At 42.6% G+C, this 26,824-nt stretch overlaps 1 protein-coding gene across 6 annotated transcripts in view; it reads left to right on the top strand.

Moving 5' to 3' along the window:
* The window catches only part of ZMIZ1 (zinc finger MIZ-type containing 1), a 126,341-nt gene that overhangs the window by 70,390 nt on the left and 29,127 nt on the right, over positions 1-26,824 (top strand). For 4 of the 6 annotated variants that reach the window (XM_060275007.1, XM_060275006.1, XM_060275008.1 and 1 more), the window contains 4 exons: positions 2,782-2,917; positions 19,217-19,285; positions 23,564-23,678; positions 24,965-25,182. In XM_060275007.1, coding sequence (XP_060130990.1) covers positions 2,782-2,917; positions 19,217-19,285; positions 23,564-23,678; positions 24,965-25,182 — 538 coding nt within the window. The remainder of the gene's footprint in view (positions 1-2,781; positions 2,918-19,216; positions 19,286-23,563; positions 23,679-24,964; positions 25,183-26,824) is intronic. The other 2 variants (XM_060275010.1, XM_060275009.1) reach the window with 1 other exon arrangement.

Here is a 26,824-nt window from a genome sequence, read left to right as displayed (position 1 = left end):
TATGAGCTTTCGTGTGCATGCACACTTCTTCAGATACCGAAACAGATACATGCACACGAAAGCTCATACCAATGAGAAACTTAGTTGGTCTCTAAGGTGCTACTGGAAGGAATTTTTAAATATTTTTTTATTTTGTTTTGACTACGACAGACCAACACGGCTACCAGTACCTACCTGTAACTAGAACTATTAGATACGTTCAGGATATAAATTACTCATGAAAAAAAGAAGAAAACCCTTTTAAGAGCATTGTTGCATTTACTGTTTTATGTCCCCTCATTATCACTGTGTAATTCCCACCCCCACACACATATTTTAAAAGAGATTTGTGGCTTTGGACCATTTTGTTGTTGATAAACTAAATTGTAATTATAACCAGGGAGCAGGCAAGAAATAAAGATGCTTTGGAGGAATAATCACATGTGGGTTGAATTCTGGGGGCCAAGGTTCCCTTCTCTCTCAAACTACCGGTAGTACACCTGACAAAAACTGAGAAAGAGTAGCCATTGAGGGCACAGGATACTGTTGCATTGGTTGTTGCCCTCTGTGGAGAGGCTGGCTTTCTTCAGTCTTTGCTGAGGACTAATGTAACTGAGAAACTCAGTTTTTGGAGTTGTTGCATTTACTGTAAATGCACTTCTGATTTGCTCATTTTAGCTGTTTTCAGTGTGCTTTTTAATGCCCTGGCATAACTATGGGCTCATAGTTAACATGGAGAGGCAATTTACGAAAATTTAAAATAAAATAACACCAGTTAAGTTGAGAGGCATGTGGTTCATGTTGCATTGAAGGACAGCAGAGTGGGAGATCTTGCAGAGCTCCTGTTGATTTCTGTGGTGCTTGTGCAAGAGAACTTCCCCAAGTACTTGTACTCCAGGACTGAGCCTTTACTAACACATGGAGGCCATTTTCCCCCACCATGGGTGTCATAATATTTCTGCCTTCATACAAATGTCCAGAAATCCCAGAAGTAAAAGATGGCAACGGGTAATTTCAATTTCTCTCTTCCCTGAAATTCTTCCTTTAACAAAAGCCAAACAGCCACCTACCACAAACATAGATGTATGATGCATCTACCTAAAGGAGGGCCATGCTGTGATGTTTCACGTTTCAGTTACAACATATATGAATGGGATATTTACTTTAATAGATATTGATCTCACCTTGTTTACCCTGGGTGAGGGGAAACTTTCCTTCAGCTAACCAGGTGGTATTCTGCTGTTGTCACTCCTTCTCCTGCTTTCCCCCTTGTCTGTCTCCCACTGAAAGCAGGTTTACTGGCACTCATTTGCAGATTCATGTCACAGAATCATTAGACTGCTTCCTCCTTTTATCTTTATTTGTCGAGAGCATTATATGCTCACATTTGAGGAAGAGCTCACCCCTTGCATCAAAGCTACACTTAAGATGGATGGTTTCCATTCGACATCACCATAATTGCGTTCAGCTTGTGTGGAGGTGCTCTGCATTTGCTTTTATGCCAACACTGGCTGCATTTACAGTTTTTCCAGAACACTTTGTTCATTTCTCCCCCTGCTTCCCCCCTCAGAACTCAAGTGGCCACAGTGTAATGTTAGATAGTGATTGTTATCTCCAGGCAACATAAAAGAGAGGGGAAAGAGGGAGGGCGAGTACCCTTTGTTGCTGGCACATTAGTAATAATGTGCCAGGGATAAAGGGTGAGCACAATTTGATCAAATGCTTGTTGACAGATTCCTTGGCTAATAGAGAGAAGGAGCTCAGTAGTTCTCTGTGCTTGGAATGCATTAGTCCAGAGCATAGTGTGCATGCTGTTTTTAAGGGATTAATCACTAAAAGTGCAGAGGGGATATAGAAATTCTAAAAGAAAGAAAAAACAGTGAGCTTCCTCACTGAGCAACCCCTTCAGATGTTATACCTACCCAGTTTTAAACTAGGGGCCAGCAACTAGTGAGATCAGCGTTTCTTAACTTCTTAATCAGTGGGCATGGTGGCATTTTCTCATATCCAAATCTGTCTGTGTGGGTTTGTGATGTCATCATGCTGACTGCATGATCTCTGGTGGTCTGGGACCATGTAGCTGGCAAGAAAATGATGCTGGAAGACATGGCAGTGGAAAATGGGGGGAGGGGAGTATCTTAGTAGTTGCCAAAGCCTTCCTTTCATGCTGAAAATAATTTGCATTCAAAAACTTGGCACAGCTCATGAAATCTAGTCATTTCTCAGGGTGCTAAACAGCATTTTTAAAAAAATTCTTTAAATAATAACTGGAGACTATTCTGATTTCAAATACTGTAAAGTGGTAAGGCTAGAAAGGACAGAAATGAAGGAAGAAGAGGGTTATGGTACACAGTTCTGGTGGACCAAGAAGGTTTTAATCACCAAGGCAAATGAAATTACAACAGAATACTTCAGGATAAACTTTAATAAATCAGTTTATATCAGAGATGAACCTGTGGTACTCTAGATCAGTGTTTCCCAACCAGTGTGCCTCCAGATGTTTGGGGACTACAACTCCTATCATTCCTGACCACTGGTCTTGCTAGCTAGGGATGATGGGAGTTGTAGTCCCAAAACATCTGGAGGCACACTGGTTGGGAAACACTGCTCTAGATGATCTTAAATCCCAGCTCCCATCAGTCCCTGCTACTATAGCCCAATGGTCAGGGGTGATGAGTTGCTTTTTTTTTGTAAGCGTTATACTGGTAAATATATAAATAATATTCTTATCCATATATGTGTGTGTTCGTGACTGTAATACACAATTCATTCTTCCAATCCCCTTTGTGTTTTTGTTTCCAGCGCTGCTCTCGTCGTGGTGTGAGGAGCTGGGACGACTCTTGCTACTGCGTCACCAGAAAAGTCGGCAAAACGACCCTCCTGGGAAGCTCCCCATGCAGCCACCCATGAGCTCCATGAAACCCTCCCTTTCACACAGGTGAGTCGCCCATGCAGGCCTTTGCCCTGCAACAGCACACACAGAATTAGTTACTGTGATCGGTGGTGTAACTGGAATGCCTGCTGCTAAGTAGGGAAAACAGCTGCATTTTATACACAGGAAAGAGCGATAGAAATCCAAGCATCTTCGGAAGCTTGGCTATAATTCTGCTACGTTTGCACCAGGCACTGGTGTGAAGTGCATGAGTATGTGTTCTGATCAACACATACTCATGTGAACCTCAGCCTCTTTGGATCCCACATTGCTGAATTCCTCTTACTTAGTAAATTATTTCTTATATTCTGATCTGTGTGGAATGGTCATGTTCAGATGTAATGGTGGCCAGGAATTATACTTGGGGAGATTAGCCAATGCACAAGTCGCTGCTCTCTTCCTGGAGTGGGGAAACAAACCCTGGAGCAGCTGGTTTAGTGTTAACATTTGAACCAGAGCTTATGGTTTGTTTCTCTCCAACAAACCATGAGTACTGATTCATTCATAACGTTAAACCAGCTGCTCCGGGTTATGTTTCCCTGCTCTAGGAAGTGAAGAGCCAAGTGGAGATCTCTTGAACTGCATTCATCAGCCAATTTCCCTAACCATGGATTTTGGCCAGCATTACAATCAGTATAGGGGGGTTATGGACAGGAGTGAGTGGCTCCAAATGCTTGCACTTTGGCACTTAAGATGGAAATTCAAGCTGGAGAAGAATTGACAGTTTTGCCCTGCATGGTTCTCCTCCTCCCACCCCAAACAAAGTTATGCAAGCTAATGGAGAGGCTTCACTCCATTTGCTTGTGTGGGAAGTTTATAAACCCTGCATGGCTGAAATCTGAGGATGTGGGAGGCAGGGAGGGTCCTCCCTCCACATGCTGAGGAAGAGGAGGAAAGGAGCCCCTCTTTCAGCCTCAGGTTTTGTTCCTGTAGGATTCCCCCATCCTAGTCAGTTTAAGCTAATGGAAGAAAACTAGCTTGTATAGGGGTGGGGTGGGCAGAGCAAATAATGTTCCTAAGATCTTGGATTGGGTTTGAAAAATAACCTGAGATATTCCCCTCCTAAATAAAAAGATCTCAGGTTTTCTTTCTGTTAATTCAAGGCGTTAAGAACTTGCTTATTTCAACATGGCACCCTCTTTTCCCTTTCTCTGCTCCATCCTTTGAGCAAACAAGCAGCTTGAGAGGGTCATTTGGAAAAGTAAGCTCTACCTGAAGCTTTCTGAATCATTTTTGTGTGATGTACCCCAAGAAAGCAGAGGTGAGGTCAGCAAGGAAGTGGGTCTGCAGCACCCTCCACTCTCATTTGGCTCTGCTCAGAGTCCTTGGCCCACTCAGCTCACTAACACCTCTCTCTGCCTTTCTCTCTTGTATCACTTGCTTCCCCCTTATTTCCTGCTCTAGCTCCACCATCCACTTAGGCTCCTGCATTCCGCAGGACTAAGACCCTCCTGTTTTACTTGCTGATCCACAATCCCTCCATACACTTAACCCTTTCAGCAGCACAAGGTGGCCAGGTTACACCACAAGGCAGGAAGGGTCCCCACTTTAACACAGCACACATTGTCATGAGAGTCACTTAACCAAACCCATCAAATTTCCCTCTCTCTGTGGTCTTTTGTTACAAGCTTCTTGCTGAGGATATTCTGTGATCTCATTATAATTGTACTCAAAAGATCAGTGTTGTCCTTTTTTCCTGCTGCCTAGTCAAAGTTATCTGGATTCCCTCCCCTCTCTTTTGCCCCTTTCCTTCCCATGCACATTTGAGTGATGAGTGAAAAAAATAAGCAAGGACATAAGCTCCCAGGGGCATATTTATTGCATGTTTTCTTAAATACTCAAAAGTTACAGGAAAGAGACCCAGTTGCACAGTATGGAAGTGTGACGGTCCTTTTCTCCCTATATGTGTGGTGGTAGCTATAAGACAGGCATATGCAAACTCGGCCCTCCAGATGTTTTGGGACTACAATTCCCATCATCCCTGACCACTGGTTCAGTTAGCTAGGGATCATGGGAGTTGTAGTCCCAAAACATCTGGAGGGCCGAGTTTGCCTATGCCTTCTCTAAGACAAAGAATGCTTGGTGAACTGGCTAGAAGTAGGCAGCCAGGCAGATGCATGAATATAAAATACGTGAAATATGCCACAAATGTTGGTGGGTGCCTGGTAGGAGAATTGAGGGCCATGATCTCAAAGAAGTGTTATCCACATGTTCTAGATGACAGTTATATTAAAGAGTTCACAGTACTTCTTTCTAAGGATATTATAAATAGATAGATCTTTCAATTCTGAAAAAAATATGTACTTTTTAGTGCCCTGAAACCATCAATATGTTACAGTGACTTTCCAATTTTTGGTGACATTCACACATTCAGATTGACTGTCAGAGGCAAATCCTGTGAATATTTAAAAGCTCAAGAATACATCTTCAAATGTTGACAGTCACCTGTCAGCATGCAGTGGTGAATGTCTGAAAAGTGATGACATTTCTACATTTGGACATTCACACACATCATCTGAGATTATCAGCATTCACGTGAGAATAGTCTGTTCAGAGAAAACAGTCTCTGAAGTATTTTATGGTCCCCAGCTGAAGTGTAGATTTAAATTTTGGAGGCAGAGTTGCTTAGAAGACAAAGCTTTTCTGTAAATCTAGTAAGTTATCTTAAGAAAGAACTGGAAGTATTGGTTTTTTTAGGATTTGCACAGTCTTAAACTCAGAATAAATGTTCAAGTAACTTGTGGGATATGTGTACTGAGCTGTAGAAGGGGAAACAGAACTGAAAACAAACTGTGGCATGGGTATGCATTGATTTCATTGGATTGTATGTAAACTACATTGGGATCATTTGCAATTAAGGGCAATATAGTTTTTTTTAAAATTAAAACTGCTGAATTGTGCCCAGTATATTCCTTTTGAGCCTAAAAAATAATGAAAAGATGAAAAAGGAAGGTCTAGCATGTATATTTTGCATTTATATTGTACATTTGAAGTGTTCAGAACAATTCCCATGCATTATCTAAATTAGCCCCACATCAGCCGAGTCAGTTTGCAGAGGAGCATGAGAAGGCTTGTCTAAGACAAGAGAGTTTGTGGCAGAGACAATATTTTAACCAGGATGAATTTTATACCCAGCTCCAACTGCTTCAGCTACTACATGGTTTCTCTGCAGACCTTTGTGCATTTAGCATGAAGGTCTGAAGGGGATTTCTAAGTGCATTCCATTGAACCAGTACACAATCAGGAACATGATAAGACAGGGAAGGGAAGACTTGTAAGTTCAGAGACTTTGGGGGAAGGGTTTCTGTGCCCCACCCATAGTTCAACCTTTTGCATGGTCAGGCGAATACCTAGAAATGCCTAATGTGAACTCAATTGGTAGTAGGTAATTAGAGCATAATTTTCTGCCGAAATCAAGCTTTTAAAAATAATTGTAAATTAAAGAAGGCAGGCGCACACCAAACCTTGTCCTGGTTTCAACTAGAGCATCTACTTAGTAGTCATTCAGAACCATTCCTTACCCTATTGTGCTTTGTACACTTAGTAAGGTGCTTGTTGCAGCTTGTATAGCACATGTTAATGCTTTGCAGTGTCAGTAACAATGTCTGCAAACACACAGCTGCTCATTGCAGCATTTTCTGTTATCACAAGTCTTTTTTGGCTCCTTTTTTATCTCCTATCATCCCCAATTTTGCCTTCAATATTAATTAAATGGCAATTTCCTTACAACCAGTGATCGTATTTAGATGCTTTCTTAGAGAAATCAGAAATGATTAAAGTAAAGAGATGAAGGGTTTTTTAAATAAAAAAAATACAAGTGATTTGATTCCAGAGGTTTGATAAAATTAAATGGAAGTTGAAATTAACTACTAATTCAATTAGGGGCTTTATTATTAATTAGCATTATTAGCATTATTAGACATCCATGAAGTTCATCTGAAATATCATATAGGTGTTCTTTTCAAGCTTGAGGACAAGGAAGGGATTTTGGCTATTTCACTCCCTTTTGCTTTAATATTTTTGTACCAGTCCTAGGAAGAATCCATTTGATTATGTGGTTTGTGGAATCATATCTAGAACATAATAACCATTAAAAAAACCCAGAAAGAACCATGAACTGGAAATGGAACTGTATCTACAGCTAAAAAATTCCTTCAGTGGCACCTTAAAGACCAACTAAGTTTTTATTTTGGTATGAACTTTCATGTGCATGCACACTTCTTCAGATACCAGGTTGATGGACTTCCATTTCATGCGGCTCAATGTGGTGCCTTCCATAGTTCTGGTTACAGGTAGGTAGCTGTGTTGGTCTGAGTCGAAAGTTTTTATTTTGGTATGAGCTTTCGTGTGCATGCACACTTCTTCAGATACGCACACGAAAGCTCATACCAAAATAAAAACTTAGTTGGTCTTTAAGGTGCTACTGAAGGAATTTTAAAATTTTGTTTCGACTCAGACCAACACGGCTACCTACCTGTAACCTGTATCTACAGCTGACATCAGTGCTTACAATTCATAAGCTAAATCTAGACTTGCTGCATTCTCGTAATATGTAAACCATAGTTTACTTTAGTAAAATCATTTGATAAGCACCTGCTTCCCTCTTCCCTTTTCCTCGACTGATAGTGAAACTGAGAGGTTGCGTAGGTCTTGATTTGCAACACATTTGAGCCTACAGAAATCAAGTCCTTGCAATCATTCCTGCAAAGATGACACAGCCGTCTTGATTGCCAAGCTACCTACGTAGTACTTTTTGAAGGCTACTAGAAAAGGGTGGGCACAATTTGGCTAAAATTGAAAGTGGTTTTCATTAAGGTCCCGCTACATTCTCCCCCCCCCCAAATAATAATAATAATAATAATAATACTGTAATAAGCCTTCTCTAGTCTCTAGCTTAATCAAGCAAGGAGAACATTAACTGAGAAGATTAATTTTGTTGGGTGAATAAATGTTAACTCCAAGAATACACTTATTTGGCGAAGGGGTAGGCTGCTTTGGTGCTTGTTGTTCATCTGTATTTTTTTTAAAGGGTGAGAAAGAAAATATTAAAGTATGGATTCTAATAATGAGCTGCAGCATTGTTAAATGGTTTCCTCTTATGGCCCAATTCTAGCTAGTTAGCAGTTTTGAGGACAGTAAGTGATTTGCAGTCAAGAAAAATGGTTATGTGAATCTAGTCATGGTTTTCCTTCACATGAAGTGATGCTCAGGCCCTTTTCAGACAAGAACACAACAAGAGTAATAATGTGTTGTGCATGCCCTATGTCTCCCCCTCATATCAAACACAAAGACCCATGTTTGCTTGAATGAGGAATCTACCTGTGTCTAAGTTGCAGATCAGATTAGGAACCAGGTGCAGATGGGACTGTCCCATTTCCTGACGACTCGTAACTCAGGGATTCAAGGGATGTAGTTGGGAGCTAAGGTGCAGAGCAGGACTGGCCCAAGATGTTTAGCCGCTGTAGGCAAAATGCCCCAATGATGTCTCCATCCCCACTATGCCAGCCCCTTCCCTGCTTCCAGCCCCACCACCGCAACTGCACCCTTGCCTTAAGCTGTGTGTGCGCTGCCACCACAACACAGCAACAAGGACACAGCAGTGAGGGCAACAGCACTATGGTGGCAGCATGGCTGAAGGCCCAGTGGGGCTGACAGCGGCACGGAAGGGGTCAGATCTGCCTGCCGAGGCAAATGGCTTCACCTTGCCAGAGTCTGGTAGGGATAGCACCTGGTGGGTCAAGAGCCACCCCTGGCTGTACACTGTGACTTAGGTTTGAATCTGGGGTGGGTGGGTGTTTATAGCAAAAGAGCAGGTCATGACAATAAAAATACATTATAAAATACCCCACAAAGTTAATTAAAAATCTTTAAAGCAGCAGGCAAAATGCAGTTCATTCATCTGTTCATTCATCAGATAAACCAGGTGGATCTATTTGGCTATGGACACACCCACCATTCCCAAAGGGCTGTAGGAAGAAGTATGTTTTCTGCTGATGCAGAAAACTAATCATTCAGATTTTAAGGGAAGAATATTCCACAGTTGGCTTGCCACCACCAAGAAGGCCCTGTTCCAAGTACCAGGTCCCCAGATTCCACATATAGCAAGAAGACCTTTCCTGGCAGATCTTAAATATTGGACTGGGCAATGCAGACATAATTGCCCCTTCAGATATTGGAGTCCCAGCACTTAGGACTTCATATGTCAACACTATAACTTTAAATTCTGCTTGGTAGCATATAGGAAGACAGCACATACCTTTTATAACTGGTGTGATGTAGCTGTGAGTGGCCAAATCAGTCTGGCAGTCGCAGTTTGCTCTGGCTGTGATCTCCAGGCCATTTTCAAGGGCAGCATCACATTGAGTGGATGTGGATCTGGGAGATCAGATTCCTACTCTGCCATGGAATTTCCTGCATGACCCTGGACTAGTCACACACCTTGAGCCCATTCCACCTCACAGGCTTGTTGTAAGGATAAAAATTGATAGCTCCCATATACCGGTATGTCACACTGAACTCATTGAAAGAACAGCACATGAAGTGGATGAATATGTAAATAAATACAAATACAAATAGAAATGTGATAATAGATTAATATTGGAAAGAACTGATTCCAATAAAATAGATTAATTAGCATGGCATGGCTGGGTTGGGGGGGGGGCAAAAACGCTAAATAATAGTTTCTTGTCTCTTCTTTTCAAAAGCTATTTTTGCTGGGTATTTTGGGCATGCATACTAGCATACTAGCTGGATTTACAGACACAAGTCCATCAAACCCTTCATTCATGCTGCCTGCTATACCTTCTCTGATTCACTCTCTGTAGTAGATCATCCTTCAGTTCCCTGGTTTCTGTGCAGAGCTTTTTTCTTCCTCCTCTCTCTCTGGTTTTGGAGGCAAAAAGAAAAACAAAACAAAACCCAGAAGTGGAATCTGTTTCAGTAGCTCCTTTCCTGATTGTTGTAGCAATTGCTGACCTCCAGGCACTATGAATAAACAGCAAAGCTGGGAACAAAAGGATTCTTCTGGCTGCCATTATCTCACATTAACATAGCAGAGGCACTGCGGTGTGAACAATGCCATTCCCATTCACCGATAATCAGTGAGTTCCTGGGCGTTTGGATTACCAAGGCAACAAGCAATGGTAGAATACTGGGTGGGTGTCTTGGTTTGGTTTTTAAAATTATTGTTATCCTCATTATTGAAGGATCAACTGGATAGAGATTCCTAAGGTATTTTGATAAGTACAAGTAAAATTAATGCCTTGCTACTTAACGGGGTAAACGGAGAAATTTCCTTTCAATGCTGGCACATGGGTTGAATAAATCATGGATGAAACAGGGCTGGCTGATGCTGTGAAATACAATAAAGATGAAATTGTGTATGTCAAGCTGCAAATGATTGCGAGGCATTTTTAGTTAGTGTCTTTGGAACACAGGTAACAGGTGGAATGTTAATAGCAGGTGGGATTTGTTGTAGAGGGGCTGTAGCAATGTGTGTATGTGTATAGTCTACCTGAATGCCGGAATTGAGTGCAACATTAGAATCTTTTTTTTGGAAGGGGAGTGATTCTATCCCATAATTTGAAAGTATGGTAATAAATAAATCCAATATCTGGGGTGCATTTTCTGTAACAACTCTCTTCCTTTCCAACATAGTTTTGTCATTTTCCTAGCATGCTGTGTATGTTTTTCTGTGTAGAGTTTACATGGGCACCAAGTGTATATGGGGTTTGCCTCAGCTATACACTCTTGGCTGGGCTCCAAAGAGTTATTTGGGGCACACTCAAGAACTTGGGCATGGCCACTGGCAGATGACTTCTTCGACTTTAAACAGCAGACACCTGTGCCATATCGCAAACTGCTTTTGAAAGCCCCTTTCAAAAGTGGAGACTGCTGTTTGAGAAACACAAGACCTTTGGTGCGTAGAACTAATTGTGCTGTTCTTTGGATCCCAACTGCTTTGCTTCCAAATCCAGAATAATCCAAACTGAGCTTCTAAATAAAACTTCAATCTCTTTCCCTAATCTAAATTTAGGAGGGCTGGGTTCTGCCATCTGCTTGCATGATTTATAGCATCTTATTCTCCAAATGGATTGCCTCACTGTACCAACAACCACTTTAGGTCAAGGTCTTTATTAGGGTCAACTAAAGTATCACAAAATGGTGAGAAACCTTTTGAGTTCTCCGTAAAATCAGGCTGGATGTTAAGCAAAGAAGGAAGATAGATGGGGTTGGGGGGGAAATAAGCTGCAGTGGTCACAGTGTTTAGAAAATGTTTAGTAACCCGGTTTCCAATGGAATGGTATACTCTTGCTTCAGTGCTCATACTTTTGCTTCATCATTGAAAACATTCTCTAATAGAGTGAGTTGGCAGACTTAGACCACAACCCAGTTCATTTTGTTTTCATGACTTTCCCCTAACTGTTAAGTTCCACGTTATCATTGAACTTTCACACAATGTAAAAGCCACTTTTGGAACTCTAGTGGAATATAGTGGAAGTTTAGTGCTTATTTCTGTGTTATTTGCCTCCAGAAAAAAACTGTGCAGATAATATGGAAAGGAGTGCTATATTCCACAATAGTTCCAGAAGTGAAATCTCAACAGAACTTCAGTTAGGGAAACATCATGGTGGATTAAATTGTCATGGGAATGCAGCCTTAGTCTCTACTAGGTGCTCTGCAGGTTACACCTAAGGATCGTAATGTTTGCATTGGTTACAGTGAGTTTGTTCTTGGCTACAGCTTGTGAGTGGTGAGGAGAGAGCTTAAGCACAAGCCCAGGTTTGAATGAGACTTCAACTCAGCATAGTGTAAGAGTAAAAAACACCAAGGGAGGAGTAATGTGGCTGCATACTGGGAGCAACCACATAGTTTCTCTGTCTGTGATGTGCAATGCGGAATTTGCTAACATAGCATACCTTACCACATAAGTCAAACATGTAAGTATTTCATCAAATACTGTGCTTAGGCTTTGTAGGTCTAAATCAGGCATCCCCAAACTTCGGCCCTCCAGACGTTTTGGACTACAATTCCCATCATCCCTGACCACTGGTCCTGTTAGCTAGGGATCATGGGAGTTGTAGGCCAAAACATCTAGAGGGCCGCAGTTTGGAGATGCCTGGTCTAAATACACCAAATCTTGAGGTCAAGGGGGTGTAAAGTTTTGAGCATTTTATGCAGTGGATAAAATATTGAACATGGTGAACCAAGAATCAAATACTTGCTCAGCCATGAAGTATTATCTTACTACATTTTTATCCTACTTTCCCTTCCAAGGAGCTCAGAGTGATGTACATGATTACATATTTATTTGCACAGGGAGAGGTAGAGGTATCATCTAGTGAGATTTATGGTTGAGTGATGATCTCCCTGGCCTAACTCTGTTATTGTACCCACAACACCACACCAGCTGTCCATCAGAATAGTGTGTGGCTTTTGACAACTCACTCTCTTACATCCTAGTCTCAGCTCAGAAGGTTGCTGGGAGGATAACAGAGATAAGGGTTGTAAACAGCTTTAGGAAAAGAATGCTATAGAAATAATTAGTTCAGATTGGGACTCAGAAGTCTCTATTATGAAGATTAAACAAAGTACATGTAAGAGACATGTGAATGAGTTTTACAGAAACAGTTTTATTTGCATATCTCTCACCTGCACATACAGGGAGGCAGGTGGCACTGTGGGTTAAACCACTGAGCCTAGGGCTTGCTGATCAGAAGGTCGGCGGTTCGAATCCCTGTGACGGGTTGAGCTCCCGTTGCTTGGTCCCAGCTCCTGCCAACCTAGCAGTTTGAAAGCACGTCAAAGTGCAAGTAGATAAATAGGTACCGCTACAGTGGGAAGGTAAACGGCGTTTCTGTGTGTTGCTCTGGTTCGCCAGAAGTGGCTTTGTCATGCTGGCCACATGACCTGGAAGCTGTACGCTGGCTACCTCGACCAATAAAGCGAGATGAGCGCCACAACCCCAGTCGGTCACAACTGGACCTAATGGTCAGGGGTCCCTTTACCTTTACACCTGCACATAGTAAAAAAAAAAGATTCCTCTTTTCATTTCATTGATAGATATCCTAAATTGTCCTTATTCTTATTGTCTTATACCACAATGTATGCCCTCATGTCTGTTTCTTCCACTCCACTCACACTAACTCAAGGATGAGCAGAGATTTCCTTCAAGGCAGGCAAAAATGTAGGCAGCTATGTTGATCTGTTGGGAGGGGGATCCAAAAAGAAGCACAGTAAAATATATATATATTTTAAAAAATATTTTTTTGCAAGAACAGCAAGAAGGAGGGAGAAGAAAAAGGTGTGTTTTTTTTAAGGGCCTTTTGAGGGTTTCCACTGCAATATGTGACTGCAGTAATACAGTGCAGCAGAGACAGCTTCTTTCTCACAGGATACCTTGGAGCAACAATCTTGCCATGAGGCAAGGTGAAGCCACCATTTTGAGGGGCAGACTTGGAGCAACAGAAGTTATAATCTACCAGAGTAGTTATCCTGAGCATTTTCCATTCGTTTTGTTAAGGCTTGTACAAGATGCTCTGCATGGGCACCAACATGTCCCGGACTGACCCTGCAAATGCCCAGATAACTCACTGCAGGCTAGAACCAGTCCCATGCAGATCACCCTTTGCCTTTCAGAAAGGTACTTAAAAGTCCAATACCTCAGGACCATTGGTTCAAATGAACTAAGCCATGTGCTGCAATGCAGTAGAAGACAACTTCCTCACCTCAGTCACTGCCTAGAGGAAAATTCTTCACTGCCCCCCTCCAAGTGTAAGAGTCTGACTCTAGGAATAGTCAAAAGGAATTCATCAATGGAATTCTTATCCTGGAACTCCCCACTTCAAAAAGCAGGCAGGGCCCCAAAGGCACAACAAGTAGCAGTGCCTTTCTTAGGGCACGTCAACACATATCTTTTACCTCCCCCCCCCCACTCTCCAGGTACAGACCCATGCGCCAGGGCAAAAGAAAAAGAAAAGAAAAAGTGCTCAGACACAGACCTGCAAAGCCCAGACCTATGGCTAGAAATGTAGAACAAAGCAAAGTGTGGATGAGCCCTTAGTCACAGTTCTCATCATGCAGTATCTTAAGATGCTGGCAGGTTTGGTTAAGATATACCTGTTTCTCTTTAGTGAACAGGAAGGTTAATGTCCGGTGACTTTTCCAGCGTATTGGGTCAAGTCCATGTTTCAGGCATGTGTAAGTGAGAGCAAGTCAAGTGCAATTTGAATCTCACAATCATGAGAAATCTATTGACCTGGTTACCATACATCACAGTTAATAGAGGTCTGGTTTCTTAGTTGCTGTCAGTGTACAGATAATTCCATCATTTCTTTCCTGAAGTCAGTTTACTCTTCCTCTGAAACTTTAGAGCACAGTTGGAATTTCTTAAAAGGAATGTATGATGTACTACCGTAGTAGCAGGAACAGTTAAATGGTGCAGAAAAATTTAAATTAGCTTGCTTCTGGTATGTTGTAGTTCACTGCAGTTCATTTTTGAGGTGTATATGAAGAGCTTTTCAGAAGAGTCAGTATATGTTGCTTTATTATAAACGTGCAAGATGACCCGTAAATGATGGGAATGTTTGAAGGCTGCAGCATTAAAAATCTGAAGTTTTCAGATATGTAACTAGTGAGATGAACACAATGGAGAGGGTGGTTTATTGAGTGCTGCTGTCAGTGTGCCCTTAACTCTATATTGAGAAACTTTCTTCATTGCTATTCCTAGTAGGATTGGGCTCTTCCAACTGAAGGGTAATATAACTACTAAATAAATTAAAAATACATCTTCCAAACAATAGTTTGTTACCTTACTTTTTCTCTCAGGTTGTGAGGTTTGTCTGCTGACCTTTTTTTAAGGATAGAAGAGTATCCGATTCTACCATTGACCGTCAAATGCAGCAGAAGTGGTTTTCAGGCTTTCTTGCTTTAGATAACAGACCCATACATCTACAAAGGAACCACTACATTTTTCTGAAGATTCTGAAGGATATTTTAAAGCAGTGTTTCCCAAATGGGGGCCATATGGCCCTCGGGGGGGGGGCAGGATATTCCAAGGGGCCCACAGGTGAAAAATGTGTGAAGGGGTGGCACAGCACAAGGCTAGGGAGTCACAGACAGAAGTGAGAAGTGAAGGGGGGGAATCATTTAAATCCTGATTGGCTGGCTATCTGCTTGGCCAATCACAAGCATGTAAGGGGGCAGCACACCAGGGCCCAACGCTCCTTTTTGCCATGTGAGTTTTCTTGGAGCAGTCCTAGTTTGTTTCCAGCAGGAGAGGGCGATCGCTGAGGCTTCTGTTTTGACCAGTAGAGCCCGCGATCCAGAACCCCCAAGTCAGGTGGGTTGTTGCTGCCACCAGTGCTGGGCGGATGTTGCCAAGGGGCACAGGGCCCATTGACAGCGTAGGCCAGGCTTTGCAAGGCGCGTGGTGAAATCCACCCCAGCACCTAGCCGAGTGGGGTCGTCTGGTGCTGCTAACTTGCATCTATAAATAACTAAGTGTCTACTCAGAAGAAAGCTGCACTGAGTTCAGTGGGCCTTACTCCCAGGTAAGGGTGTGGAGGGCTATAGTGTTTTATCTAGGCAGCCAGGGCTCCTCTGGATGACAAGATCTTTTTCTACCAGGTCAGTGAGGACTGCTTGCTTTTTAAAATTCTCCCATATATACAGAACTCCCTGTGTGCCTTTTGGACTGTATCTGTAGATTTCCACCTCCATGTCAAATAACCACAGAGCCTTGGGCTTGCTGATTGGAAGGTCAGCAATTCGAATCCCCGCGACGGGGTGAGCTCCCGTTGTTCAGTCCCTGCTCCTGCCAACCTAGCAGTTCGAAAGCACATCAAGTGCAAGTAGATAAATAGGTACCGCTCCAGCAGGAAGGTAAACACCTTTTCCGTACACTGCTCTGGTTTGCCAGAAGCGGCTTAGTCATGCTGGCCACATGACCTGGAAGCTGTCGCCGGCTCCCTTGGCCTATATAGTGAGATGAGCACCACAACCCCAGTCATCCGTGACTGGACCTAATGGTCAGGGGTACCTTTACCTTTACTTTTTATAATACATGGAAGATGGATCTCCCTTGGGAGGTTGTGGACCCCTTTCTTTGGGGTTTCTAAGCAGAGGTTGGATGGCCATCTGTCATGGATGCATTAGCTGTGTTTCCTACATTGCAGGGGGTTGCACTAGAAAGTTGACCCTTCCAGCTCTGTGATTCTATGTTTTTCTGCTTCGACAATATTTCATTATGTTCCTATCATTTTATGTAACTGTATTTTGTATAAATTATTTTAAAATATATATAAAATGTTCTATTTACAAACAAAACATTTAAATTGCTACCTTTCTATCGGTAGGGCAGGCGCATGGGCGCAGCCAGGATTTTTGTTGGGGGGTGGGCAGAACCTCAGATTTGTATCGATTTTTACTACTGGGGACAGCTACCCTGCCCCCCTTGGCTATGCTGAAAGGGGCCCACGGTCAGAAAAGGGTTGGGAAACACTGTTTTAAAGTATGCACATAGGACATTGCCCAGGCCCGTTTTTGTTAGGGAGGCCCCTTGAATGAAGCATGCTACCAAAAAAATCTCATGTGGCTCTGCATGGCAGGGATGGCTTTGGTTGTGATAAAGAAGTTGTCTTGGGCAGCTTGCCCACGTTTCCTGATTTTCTCATTGAAGATCTCTAGAGGTCCCCAGAACACAGTTTGAAAAACACAGCAATAAAGAACCAAGCTTTTGAAGCTTTCAGTGGTTTTTAAAAGATGGAGTCTTGACAAGTACAATTTTTTCTCAGTCCTGCAGCGGTAGTATGACATGTCAAGCTGCATGCGCCAAAGTTTCCTCTTGTGCACAACTGGTACAGAGACAAGAGAAATGTCTTCTGTAGCATCTTGTCATCTAAGCCCCCGTTCTGGTATTATCCTGGCAGCAAGGAAGCTGCTGCTTTTCATGCCGCCCTAATAATGCCTGGAGCCTGGGAGGAGTCAGGGATTCGGCTACCGGTAGTTCCTACACCAATGTTTCCTTCCTGGGAGCTGTGAGAAGGAGCTGCCTCATTGTCCTCTTCACACGATTAGGATTCCCAGCATAAAAGGAGCAGTGCAAGGAGGCAATTTCAGAAGGGACTCTACATTTACCCCTTTGCAACAGGATGTACTACAGAGCACCCCAAGGTCCTCACCTGAGCTCAGTGCATTTGAGTAGGGTGAGGAAGGGACGTAATACATGCATAAAGGTTTCTAGTAATTTATAAATTTTATTTAGACACAAAAGGGATGAGGGCAGTATTTAACCTCACAACAATGTTGTGAGAGGAGTTAGGCGAAGAAAAGGTGAGTCACCCACAACACATCATAGATTTGAACCCAAGTCTCTTGGGTCAAAGTTCAACACACTAAGCAATACACCACACTGGCTCTCCTCAAAGTTAATTGGATTACAGTTAGTTTTATCTTATATTGGCAGGTTTCTTATAGTTCAGTTCTTTAGAATGATTTTTTTTTATGTCAAGTCCCTGTTGAACACTGTAGTCTAGTATAGCTGGTCTGGTCACAGTACACTGGTTTCAATCAATGGCATATGATGCATAAGGGAGAGATGTGTCTTCTTCGGCTATACCTGGTATCCCCATGGATCTGGCATGGGGATCAGGTCCACCCTAGTGCTCACTTTGTCCTCTACCTTTTCCCTGGCCTCCTTTCCTAGTTCTCTCTCTCTCCCCTAACCTCCCATCCTGCTGTCCCTCTATCAAGCTCTCACTTTGGAGTCAGCGGCTGTAGCTCAGAGGCAGCCCATGCCTTGCACATGGAATGTCCCTCGTTCAATCCCTGGCATTTCCAATTCCAGATATCGGGTATCAAGGCTGTGGGAGAGCCATTACTGAAACACTGGAGAGCTGCTGTCAATGAGAGTAGTCAACACTGGGCAAGATCAGCCAATGGTCAGACTCTGTATTAGGCAGATTTACATGCTTATATGCTCAACTGGTCTGTCATACACTCTAGTCCTCTGTGCTGTTTCTCGCTTTGCTTCTGAGAAAGCCTCGTCTTCTAGGCACACCAGGCAGGGTGAGAACGATGGCATAATCACTTCACTGGGCCTTTCAGAATGCTCTGCACTCCAGCACATGCCTGTCTGAGCCAGCCTCTGGCACCAGCCCGCACAGTTACAGATTAACTCTACTCTCCAATTGTTTTACTACCTGCATTACTTATTTCCCCATCAGAGCTGCTAAGTGGTTAATGTCCAGTGTTGTGACTCTGAGATTAATACTGTTTTTCACAGATGCAGGGGTCTTTGGGAATGTCAGATTTCTCGTGCATCTATTCACATAGTCTGCAGTTTAAAACAGCAATCCCAATATTTCTTTCAAAGTGCTTCCCTTGTGTCTTGGGGCAGAAGTACATATTCTGGAAGCTGCCCAGGTAGGCAGGGTATAAAGAATAAAATTATTATTATGAGCAAGATGATAGGCATCCCTATGTCAAGTACTCTCCCTTCATACCTGTAACATGTAGAAATGATAGCCTTGTGTCATGGTTGCAGCATTCTGTGTCTTTCTTCACCCCCAGTCCATGCTGGCAGCGCCGGATTTAGGGTTGTGCAGGATGTTCTTCTGCACAGGGCGTGCAAAATGGCAACAACAATTTATACTAGTACCTACTGAGAAGATCAATTTAAAAAGCAACTGCACTAAAAGTAATTACTGCAAAAATAATAAATATTTGGGGGGAGGGCGCCAAATTTTGCCCTTACTCAGGGCACCGTATTACCAAAGTCTGCCCCTGCTGCTTTCAAATGCAGGGAGGTGCACATGATGATGCCATGACATGGAATAAGCAATATTATATGTTGCAGGAAAAAACTCAATGTGAATATGGTATTTTCAGAATATCACCCCCACGCCCCCTGTATTGTATAGATACATATCAGACTGTAGCTTATTCTTTGTGTGTTAGTGAGTATGTAACAAAATATTAGCAATTTATCTAGCTTTGTGATTTGCTAATGTGCTCCTTTTCCTCTTTGGTGGTAAAGTAACAGAGGCTGATTAGATAATACTGCAATTTTCCTGTTTGAAAGCAAAAATAAGTTGGATGAAGTGAGGAAAGCCAAGGGTGTGGGTGTGTGTGTGTGCATGTGTGTGTGCTTGCCTGCCCATTGTCTGGAGTAGCTATAAGCATAACTTAGCCCCAGGTCATAGATGACATCATTGTGAGGACCACATGCAAAACAGGGTAATCAATGTGCTTTGTTAGGGCTTTCAATATTTATTCTGGACCTACACTTTCCCTTCTGATTCATAGGTGCATATGTGACGGCTGCCATCTTGACAGACCCCAGAGATTGAAACGGGGACCTCCAGAGCTGAAAGCGTGAGTCTCTACAGCTTGCGCTAAAGAGCCAGGCTCTGAAATAGGCTGTAAAAGACTCCCTTGTTCTCTGTGGATTAGCCACAGAAAGGGATAGTTCATATACTAAGATAGATTTACCCGTAGCTATTCGTCCCCAGGTTCTTCCCCTGCATTTAGTGCTTCAGGAACAGTTCTCTGCAGTGCTCTGTCCTTTGATAGCTCCCTCTTTGTACCACCAAATCCATGCTTTATGTTTCAATCCTAAGGAAACTCACCTTTACTCCTCCTGCCTTTACTCCTTCACTGGCATTACCAGTGGGGCATGTGGGTAAACAGCACCAGAGCAAAAGGCTGCTTTTGGATCAAAGCTGTTTTCATAGACAAGATGTGCCAATGTGAATATGGAACAGTTACAGTTACTGTACACAAAGTCAGACAGAAATGTCCCAAGGACATTTCAGTTAGGGTGGGGTAGTTGTTTAATAATTGAGACTTGTGTCTTGCCCTGTCACTAAGCCCCAGAGGGAGAAACAACATTTTTACTTCACTTATCTTCACATGATAGTTCTGTGATGAGATGGGTCACCATTATTTATGCTATACACATAGAACTAACTAAACCTGGGAAGGGATTTTTTTAAAAGGCTATTCACTAAGTCTAGGGTTGCCTAGGGATTTGAATCCAGGTCCCCTGATTCCACCTTCCAGTCCATGACCACTGGAGTTTTCTTAGCTGATTTTGGGAAGTTTAAGGAGCTGTGCTTACCCTCAGTGCATCTTGTTAGCATGAGACTCCCAGCAAACCGCCTAGCAGGTAATTGCAGGATTGGGGTATTAAAGAACAGAACCACAGTAAATGTGGGCATTGTGAAGAGGAACTGCAGAATATGTGAAAGCATTACCACCCTACAGTTAAGCATATAGACACTAGAGCGTTCTATAAAAGAATCAAGGAAACGCCGGTTGCAGTGACACTTAAGAGACTCAGACTGATAGAACGCATTATGCTGCCAAATTAAATTTCCGAAGGCTAGGTGCCTCTTCTCAAAAAGCAGAGTTGGGAGACAAAAGTTGTGTGTGGAAGTGGGGCTTCCATACCCCCAAACACCCCCTTCCATTCCCCTTGCACCCCGCTCCCTTGGTTTGCCCCTTGCCAATGTTCTAGACCAGTGGTTCCCAATTGGTGGTCCGCAGACTGCAGGGGGTCCATGGCACTAGTCACATAACAAAAGCTACTATAGAGATATCAAAATTTGCAAAAGTAGTGGTTCCATGGCTTGGCTTATGAAAAACAGGGGGGGGCACAGAACTTAGCTAATTGGAAACCACTGTTCTAGACACGTGATTGAAACATGATGCTGACACTCCAGCTGAGAAAAAAATGGCAGGGAGAATTGCAGTGGGGAAGTAGCTGGCAGGGAAAGTTACTCCTTCAGTGGAGAAGCAGCAGCTAGGAGGCTGAAAAGTGAATTGGCTGTAACGTATGGTCCCAGACGATGAGGAAAACTAATGTCCCAGCTGACTGCAAGCGAATACTGTACTTTGTTCTTGATCTTGCAGTTTCTTTAATTGTTTGATTTTAGTGCTGGAAGGATTTTGCTACGTTTTCATAAAATCACACTGTGGTATAAAAACTAGTATCCTGATTCTTGGCACATTTACTTGATATCTTTTACTAGATAGCAAGTTTCAGTATTCACAGTGCAACCTATTTCCATGTTGTGTGCAGTATTCCCTAGGTAAAGCTTAGTCTGAGAATGAGGGTCTAAATAAAAGTGTTGACAGACTAACAGATTATTTTCAGTCCTTGGGGTCTCCTGTAGCTTCATCATAGCAACACCTATTAGAAGTCTCAGGTTGCATTAAAGTGGTTGTCTTCAACCTTTCTGTTCACCTCTAGCCCCAATCTGCAACATGGAGCCCACATTTATGTTTTCTCTTTCTTTCCTTTTTCTTAAAAAAAAGAAAAGATGGTTGTGATGATGCCATTGGTACAATCCACTTCAGGTTACACAAGTTGAAAGCCAGTGTCTTTATGCTTATTTAGGTTAGAAAATTATCCACAATAGCATTGTCCTCCAAAGGAAAGTTAATGTTAAAACTTCCCCCATTGTTACTCTTGAGAAGTCAGCCTGTTTTAAGTTTTGGAGGAAGCTAAGCACCTTTTAAATTGTGTTTCTGTTCCCATTGCATCCCCTCCAGTCATGCACAATATCCATTTCAAAGGGATGCCCTCAAAATAAACATTTGCATTCTTAATTGTGTATCATGGTTAAGAAGATGTTTCAGATCCAGTTTGTTTATTCCATTTGTATTGTTACTTTTGTTTTTGTCCATTGCTCATTTTCAACAGGTAGGACCTGCTAGGTCAATTTTGATTATGAGTTGTTGCCATGTTTGGATCCCCATGCCGTGTACAAATAAAACTTAACCGCTGGTTTTTAATTTTTACACATAAACTCTCATTCCCAAGCTTTATGTAACACACATTTTGAGTAGGAGTGTTTCCATTATCTGTAATAAACAGCCTCAAGTGCTCCAGCACTGGAAATCATAGCAACCAAAGTTAGCAGAATTGTACTTCAACAAAAAGATAGCCTGACTTTGCCCAGCACCATAACCCCTGTATTAATTCATCACATTCATATCTATCTTCAAAGATTATTTAATTTATACGTATTGGAAAGCTTGAAATTTTATATTTTACATTCCTGTGTTAATGGCTTGCACCTATTTAAGTTTAAAAATATGATATGCAGGTATGCCAATTAATGCAGAGCAGGTGCACATCAAAGACCAAGCTGTAGGTTGCAGGTTTTGAGAATAAATAAATAATAATACATTTACAGGTGGATATAGTGCCTGCAGGCATGGTCTGTTCACATCTGCAGGTACAGCACTTGTGCATGGAGGGTCCCAAGACAGCATCCTACAGCCCTGATTTCCTTTCCCATTTATGTGTGAACAGGCAGCATGATGAGATGTTAGGAGAATATTGGGCTTCTTATGTCCACCATCCAACTCTCTTTTGTGCCTGATACAAGAGGAGGGAGGTGAGAGACGCATGCAAGCCTCCTGTTCTCCCTAATATCCCATCAGATTGACTGTGCACATGCCTGTAGATTTGGTGCACCAGGAAGCTCTCTTGAGCTGTATTAGAATCAACCATACATCTAGGTCCTGCTTGTGATGCAAATGGATTGTGACATTTGTAGAGTTTTCTACCATATTTGATCACCTATGTAGCAAGGTCATGGGGATTTTTTTAGAGTATGTTCTTTATATCAACCTAAGCTCACAGAAAGAGAGGCTAGATCTATTTAGCTGTATGCATGAATATAATTTATCGGGGGGGGGGGGCAGATAATCCTGGCTATCCTATGTCACAAAATATGTAATTTTATTACATCAGGGTTTTATAGTAATAAAAGCTTTTATGCAGTGTTTTTCGAATGTCCAAAGTGCTTTGAATATATTTTATCTCAGTATACGTACAACAACCCCTGTAAGGCAGGTCAGTGTTGTTATCCCCAGATTGCTGATTCGGGACGATGGACCAAAAGAGAAAAGACCCTTACCTAGTAAATTCATTGCACTTCCTGTTTCACAGCTGATTCTTACTCTGTGTACCACAGTAGCTCTCATAGAACACTAATAGGGGTTTTTGGGTGTGCTGCTTATGCAACGTGTGAGAGGATGCCCTCTGAATTCTAATTTTAGCTCATGTAGCAACTGCTGTTCCTTTAAAGGATTGCTGTGAGCCAGTGCAGGAAGAAAGAGCTGGAGTCTAGACCTGATTGAGCTGGGACAAGGGAGCTAAAGCCATGGTGGCTCAAGAGCTTAAAAATAAATGACATTGCCAAAGCAAATGTATCCAAGCATCCACTTTGCTTCATGTGTTGCTTCAGTTGCTAAAAATCCACTTTCGCAAATTTATTGCCATTTGCTACTTCTGCAGGTAGCATAGTTTCAAAAGTGAAACTCTTCATGCTTCAACTAATTTCATTGCCATTCACCTCCATAATCATTGTCATATGCATTTGTGCTTCACTGTCAAACGTATTTCTTCCCTTCGCTGATGCAAAAGCAATTGCTCTCCTTGCAACCAAACAGAAGCTATTAACTTTGTAAATGTTATCACTGTCAGGCAGTTCACCAAGTTAGTGTATTGGCTGGGGAATGAAAATTAAAAGATTGCTCTTCCCACCCAGCCCAAGCACTCCTTTAAATTATAAAGTATGACTTTATATACTAGGTGTATCTCTTCTCCCCCCCCCCTCCCCATTTTCTTTTTTGCAGTGATGGGACTTTCCCGTATGATTCTGTTCCTTGGCAGCAAAACACCAATCAACCACCAGGCTCCCTGTCAGTGGTCACTACAGTATGGGGTGTGACTAACACCTCCCAGAGCCAGGTAAGCTTCATTTTGTGGCTTCTCTCCTCGGTAACCATTCTTTGGATCAGAACGCTGGAGGCTGGAAAAAATAATTCCTGGGCCCTAGGAGGCTGGAGGGATTGTTTGGTTTGCATTAAACCTACCAAGTTCACGTGTCTGAAACAAAACATAGCTATCCTATGAAATTTGTGCTTCTCCAAATCTTGTGACACACTTCTCCAATTCATTGTAGGAAGTGCACACAGAGATGTGCATGTTTAACATGATGAAAATGCATTATATGGGGAAATTGCTTGCAAAGATGTGTATATTAGAAAAAGGAAAACTGCAAAGTGACTGGAAAAACCATCCATCTCTACTGGGCCTAAATTTGGCTTTCAAACAAGGCCTGCCCGCCCATAAGGCAGGCTGAGACAGCTGCCTTGGGCAGCTTCCAGCAGTATCCCACCAAAATCTTGCGAAATCTCGTGTACTCTGTGAGATCTTGACCAGCGTCATCGCTTTGTGGTTACTGCTGTGTGACCCTGGTAAGGGAGGCAGTGGCAGTGGCAGGGTAGGGTGACCCCTTCCCATTTCACTGAAGGCAGCGAATCAAGGCACATCCATGCTTTCAAAGGCAACAATAGTCCTGTGCCCTTAGGATCTTTCAGTGCAGGTGTGGGCAGAAGGTAGACCACTGTCCAGCAGGGATTTCAAGTGGATAACCTAGTAATTGCTGGTTGATGGGATTTAAAAATAAAATAAAGCTGCACTGGGTGGATCTTAATCTTATTCTGCAACACATTCCTTACGTTCTGAAGCAAGAGTGATCACTTAATCCCAATTCATTATATATTTAACTTTTGTGAGATCCTGAATTTGCATTCTTGCTTTGCAAATGTAAAACACATTAAGTGGACCATGGAGATTCTAGAGGAGAAAATAAGCAATCACCAAGACTGAATTTAGCCATCCCTCTTCTGGGGACTCTTACGTGGTTCCAGGTAGCCCATGCTCTAAGACCACTGGATAGGTAGGGACCTGAGATAATAAGGGTGAGCAATAAGGGAAGGTGCCTTAGACAGAGTCAGGCCATTAGTTCATCTAGCCACAGCGATGTTTCACGATATCAGGCTCCCCACCCCCACCCCTGGTCCCTCCAAAGATCCTTTCTCTGGATCTGCCAGAGATTGAAGTTGCAGCTGTCTGCACAAAAGCATACAACCTGACACAGAGCTACACCTCCTGTAATGGAATGAGTGCTGCTATCAGAGCTGTCAGGACTGTTCAGATGCCACTTCCATTTTTCTTCTTCTTTCAACCAGGTGCTGGGAAATCCCATGGCAAATGCTAACAATCCTATGAACCCAGGAGGAAATCCCATGGCTTCTGGGATGACTACCAGCAATCCTGGCATGAATTCACCTCAGTTTGCTGGGCAGCAACAGCAGTTCTCGGCCAAGGCAGGCTCCAATCAGCCGTACATGCAACAGGGCATGTATGGGCGGCCCAACTACCCAGGGAGTGGAGGCTTTGGGGGAAGGTAAGGCTGGTTTGTGTAGAATGGAACTTTGCCCTTCTCAGGCATCTAAGTAGGCAATGAATGGGTGTATTTTAAGCAGGAGCAGCTTAAATGACAAAGTCCTTTGCCATACAACACATGGGCCACATACACATGTCTGAGAGGCACATCACGCTCCCTCAGCTCGATAAGACATGCAAATAAAAACTCACCTGCTAGATCCAACCCAACATTCTTTTCTCAGCAGTTGCCAGTCTGATGCCTTTGGGAAGGACACAAACAGGACCTGTTGGTAATGAGCCTTTCTTGTTGCTTCCCCTAACATCCAGAATTGGGTGATATAGTGCCTTTCTAGATGGAGGATCCATTTAATTCTCACAGTTAATAGGCGCCAATGGATTGATTCTCTGTGAACTTGCCTTAAAGTCGGGGATAGGAAACCCAGGTCCCTCCAGACACTATGAGACTCTGATTCCCATCAGCCCCAGCTGACATGGACAGTTGTCAGGGATGATGGGAGTTGTAGTCCAGGAACATGGAGGTTCACAGGGTTCTGTTTCACAAGGACATGGAGACTGCATATGGAAATAAAGTCTGGTGATTTCTGGTTTGGTTGCTCACTTATCATCCCAAGGTGAGGAAAAGAACAGGCAAACCTGAGGGCCACTTCCAGTCTCTTAATCTGATCAGACCCCAAGAGACCCATACTACCATAAATCTGACATGCTAGAGAGATTATAGTCCTCCTATAATATGGTTATAAAATTATTGTCTTACTGAAAGTTATGTAGTTATGGGGTCTTTGAACCTTATATAGTTGGGGTCTTCGAACCTGAAGCATATATAGTTATAAGATAGTTAGCTTACTGAAATTTCACTTTTCTTATTGTTCATCACCTTTACAATAAGGGAACAAAAATCACAGTCTCAGCTTTAGGGCATTCTTGGGAGGGGGGACAGTGAAAAAAGAGGGTGACATAAACATAGGAGCTGGAGCCTTAACAGTATAGTGTCCTGTTAATGGATAATCATGCCATCAATTTGTTTTTCTGCTTATGCAAAAAGTCCAAAGGGGTTACAGTTAACTATGCCTAGTAAAACTACATAGTTGCTTTAAAAAAAAGGGGCTGTCTAGACTCAGAGGGAAATTAATCACAGTAGCAGGAAATGATTTGCAAATGACTTAGGTCAATCAATTAACTCTAATAAACACCTAAAATAAAGTTTTAATTAACTCTGAAATTGTGACACAAACCACAGTTTAGCCATGATTAACATTTTGCTAAGCTAGTATGTGAAGGATATTGATGGATACAAGTACTGCTGCTTTGCATGAGAAAATGATCTTTGAATGTGACTGAATCCGAGGCCCAACAATACTGTGCTTGCGTTCGAATTGTCACCACAGAAAATTCATCTGACAAAACATTGGTCTTAGATGGTTATATTTATCTGCATTGTTCAGAAACAATTCAGGCATGCCTCATTGATTTATGTTTATGCAGACTGATGTTGTTATCGATTCATGTTGGCATACCTAGACCTACCAAGTACCCCAACGTGCTGTCATTGCCCCACTGAGGAGGGGAAGCCCTTCTTTCCTCTAGGTTGCCTGAAGATGTGGCGGTGGGGTGCCTGGTGAATTTTTCTGGAGCTGCCACAT

This window comes from Zootoca vivipara, chromosome 5, assembly GCF_963506605.1.
Source record: "Zootoca vivipara chromosome 5, rZooViv1.1, whole genome shotgun sequence".
NCBI lineage: Eukaryota > Metazoa > Chordata > Lepidosauria > Squamata > Lacertidae > Zootoca > Zootoca vivipara.
This window is presented reverse-complemented; position numbering and strand designations above follow the sequence as displayed.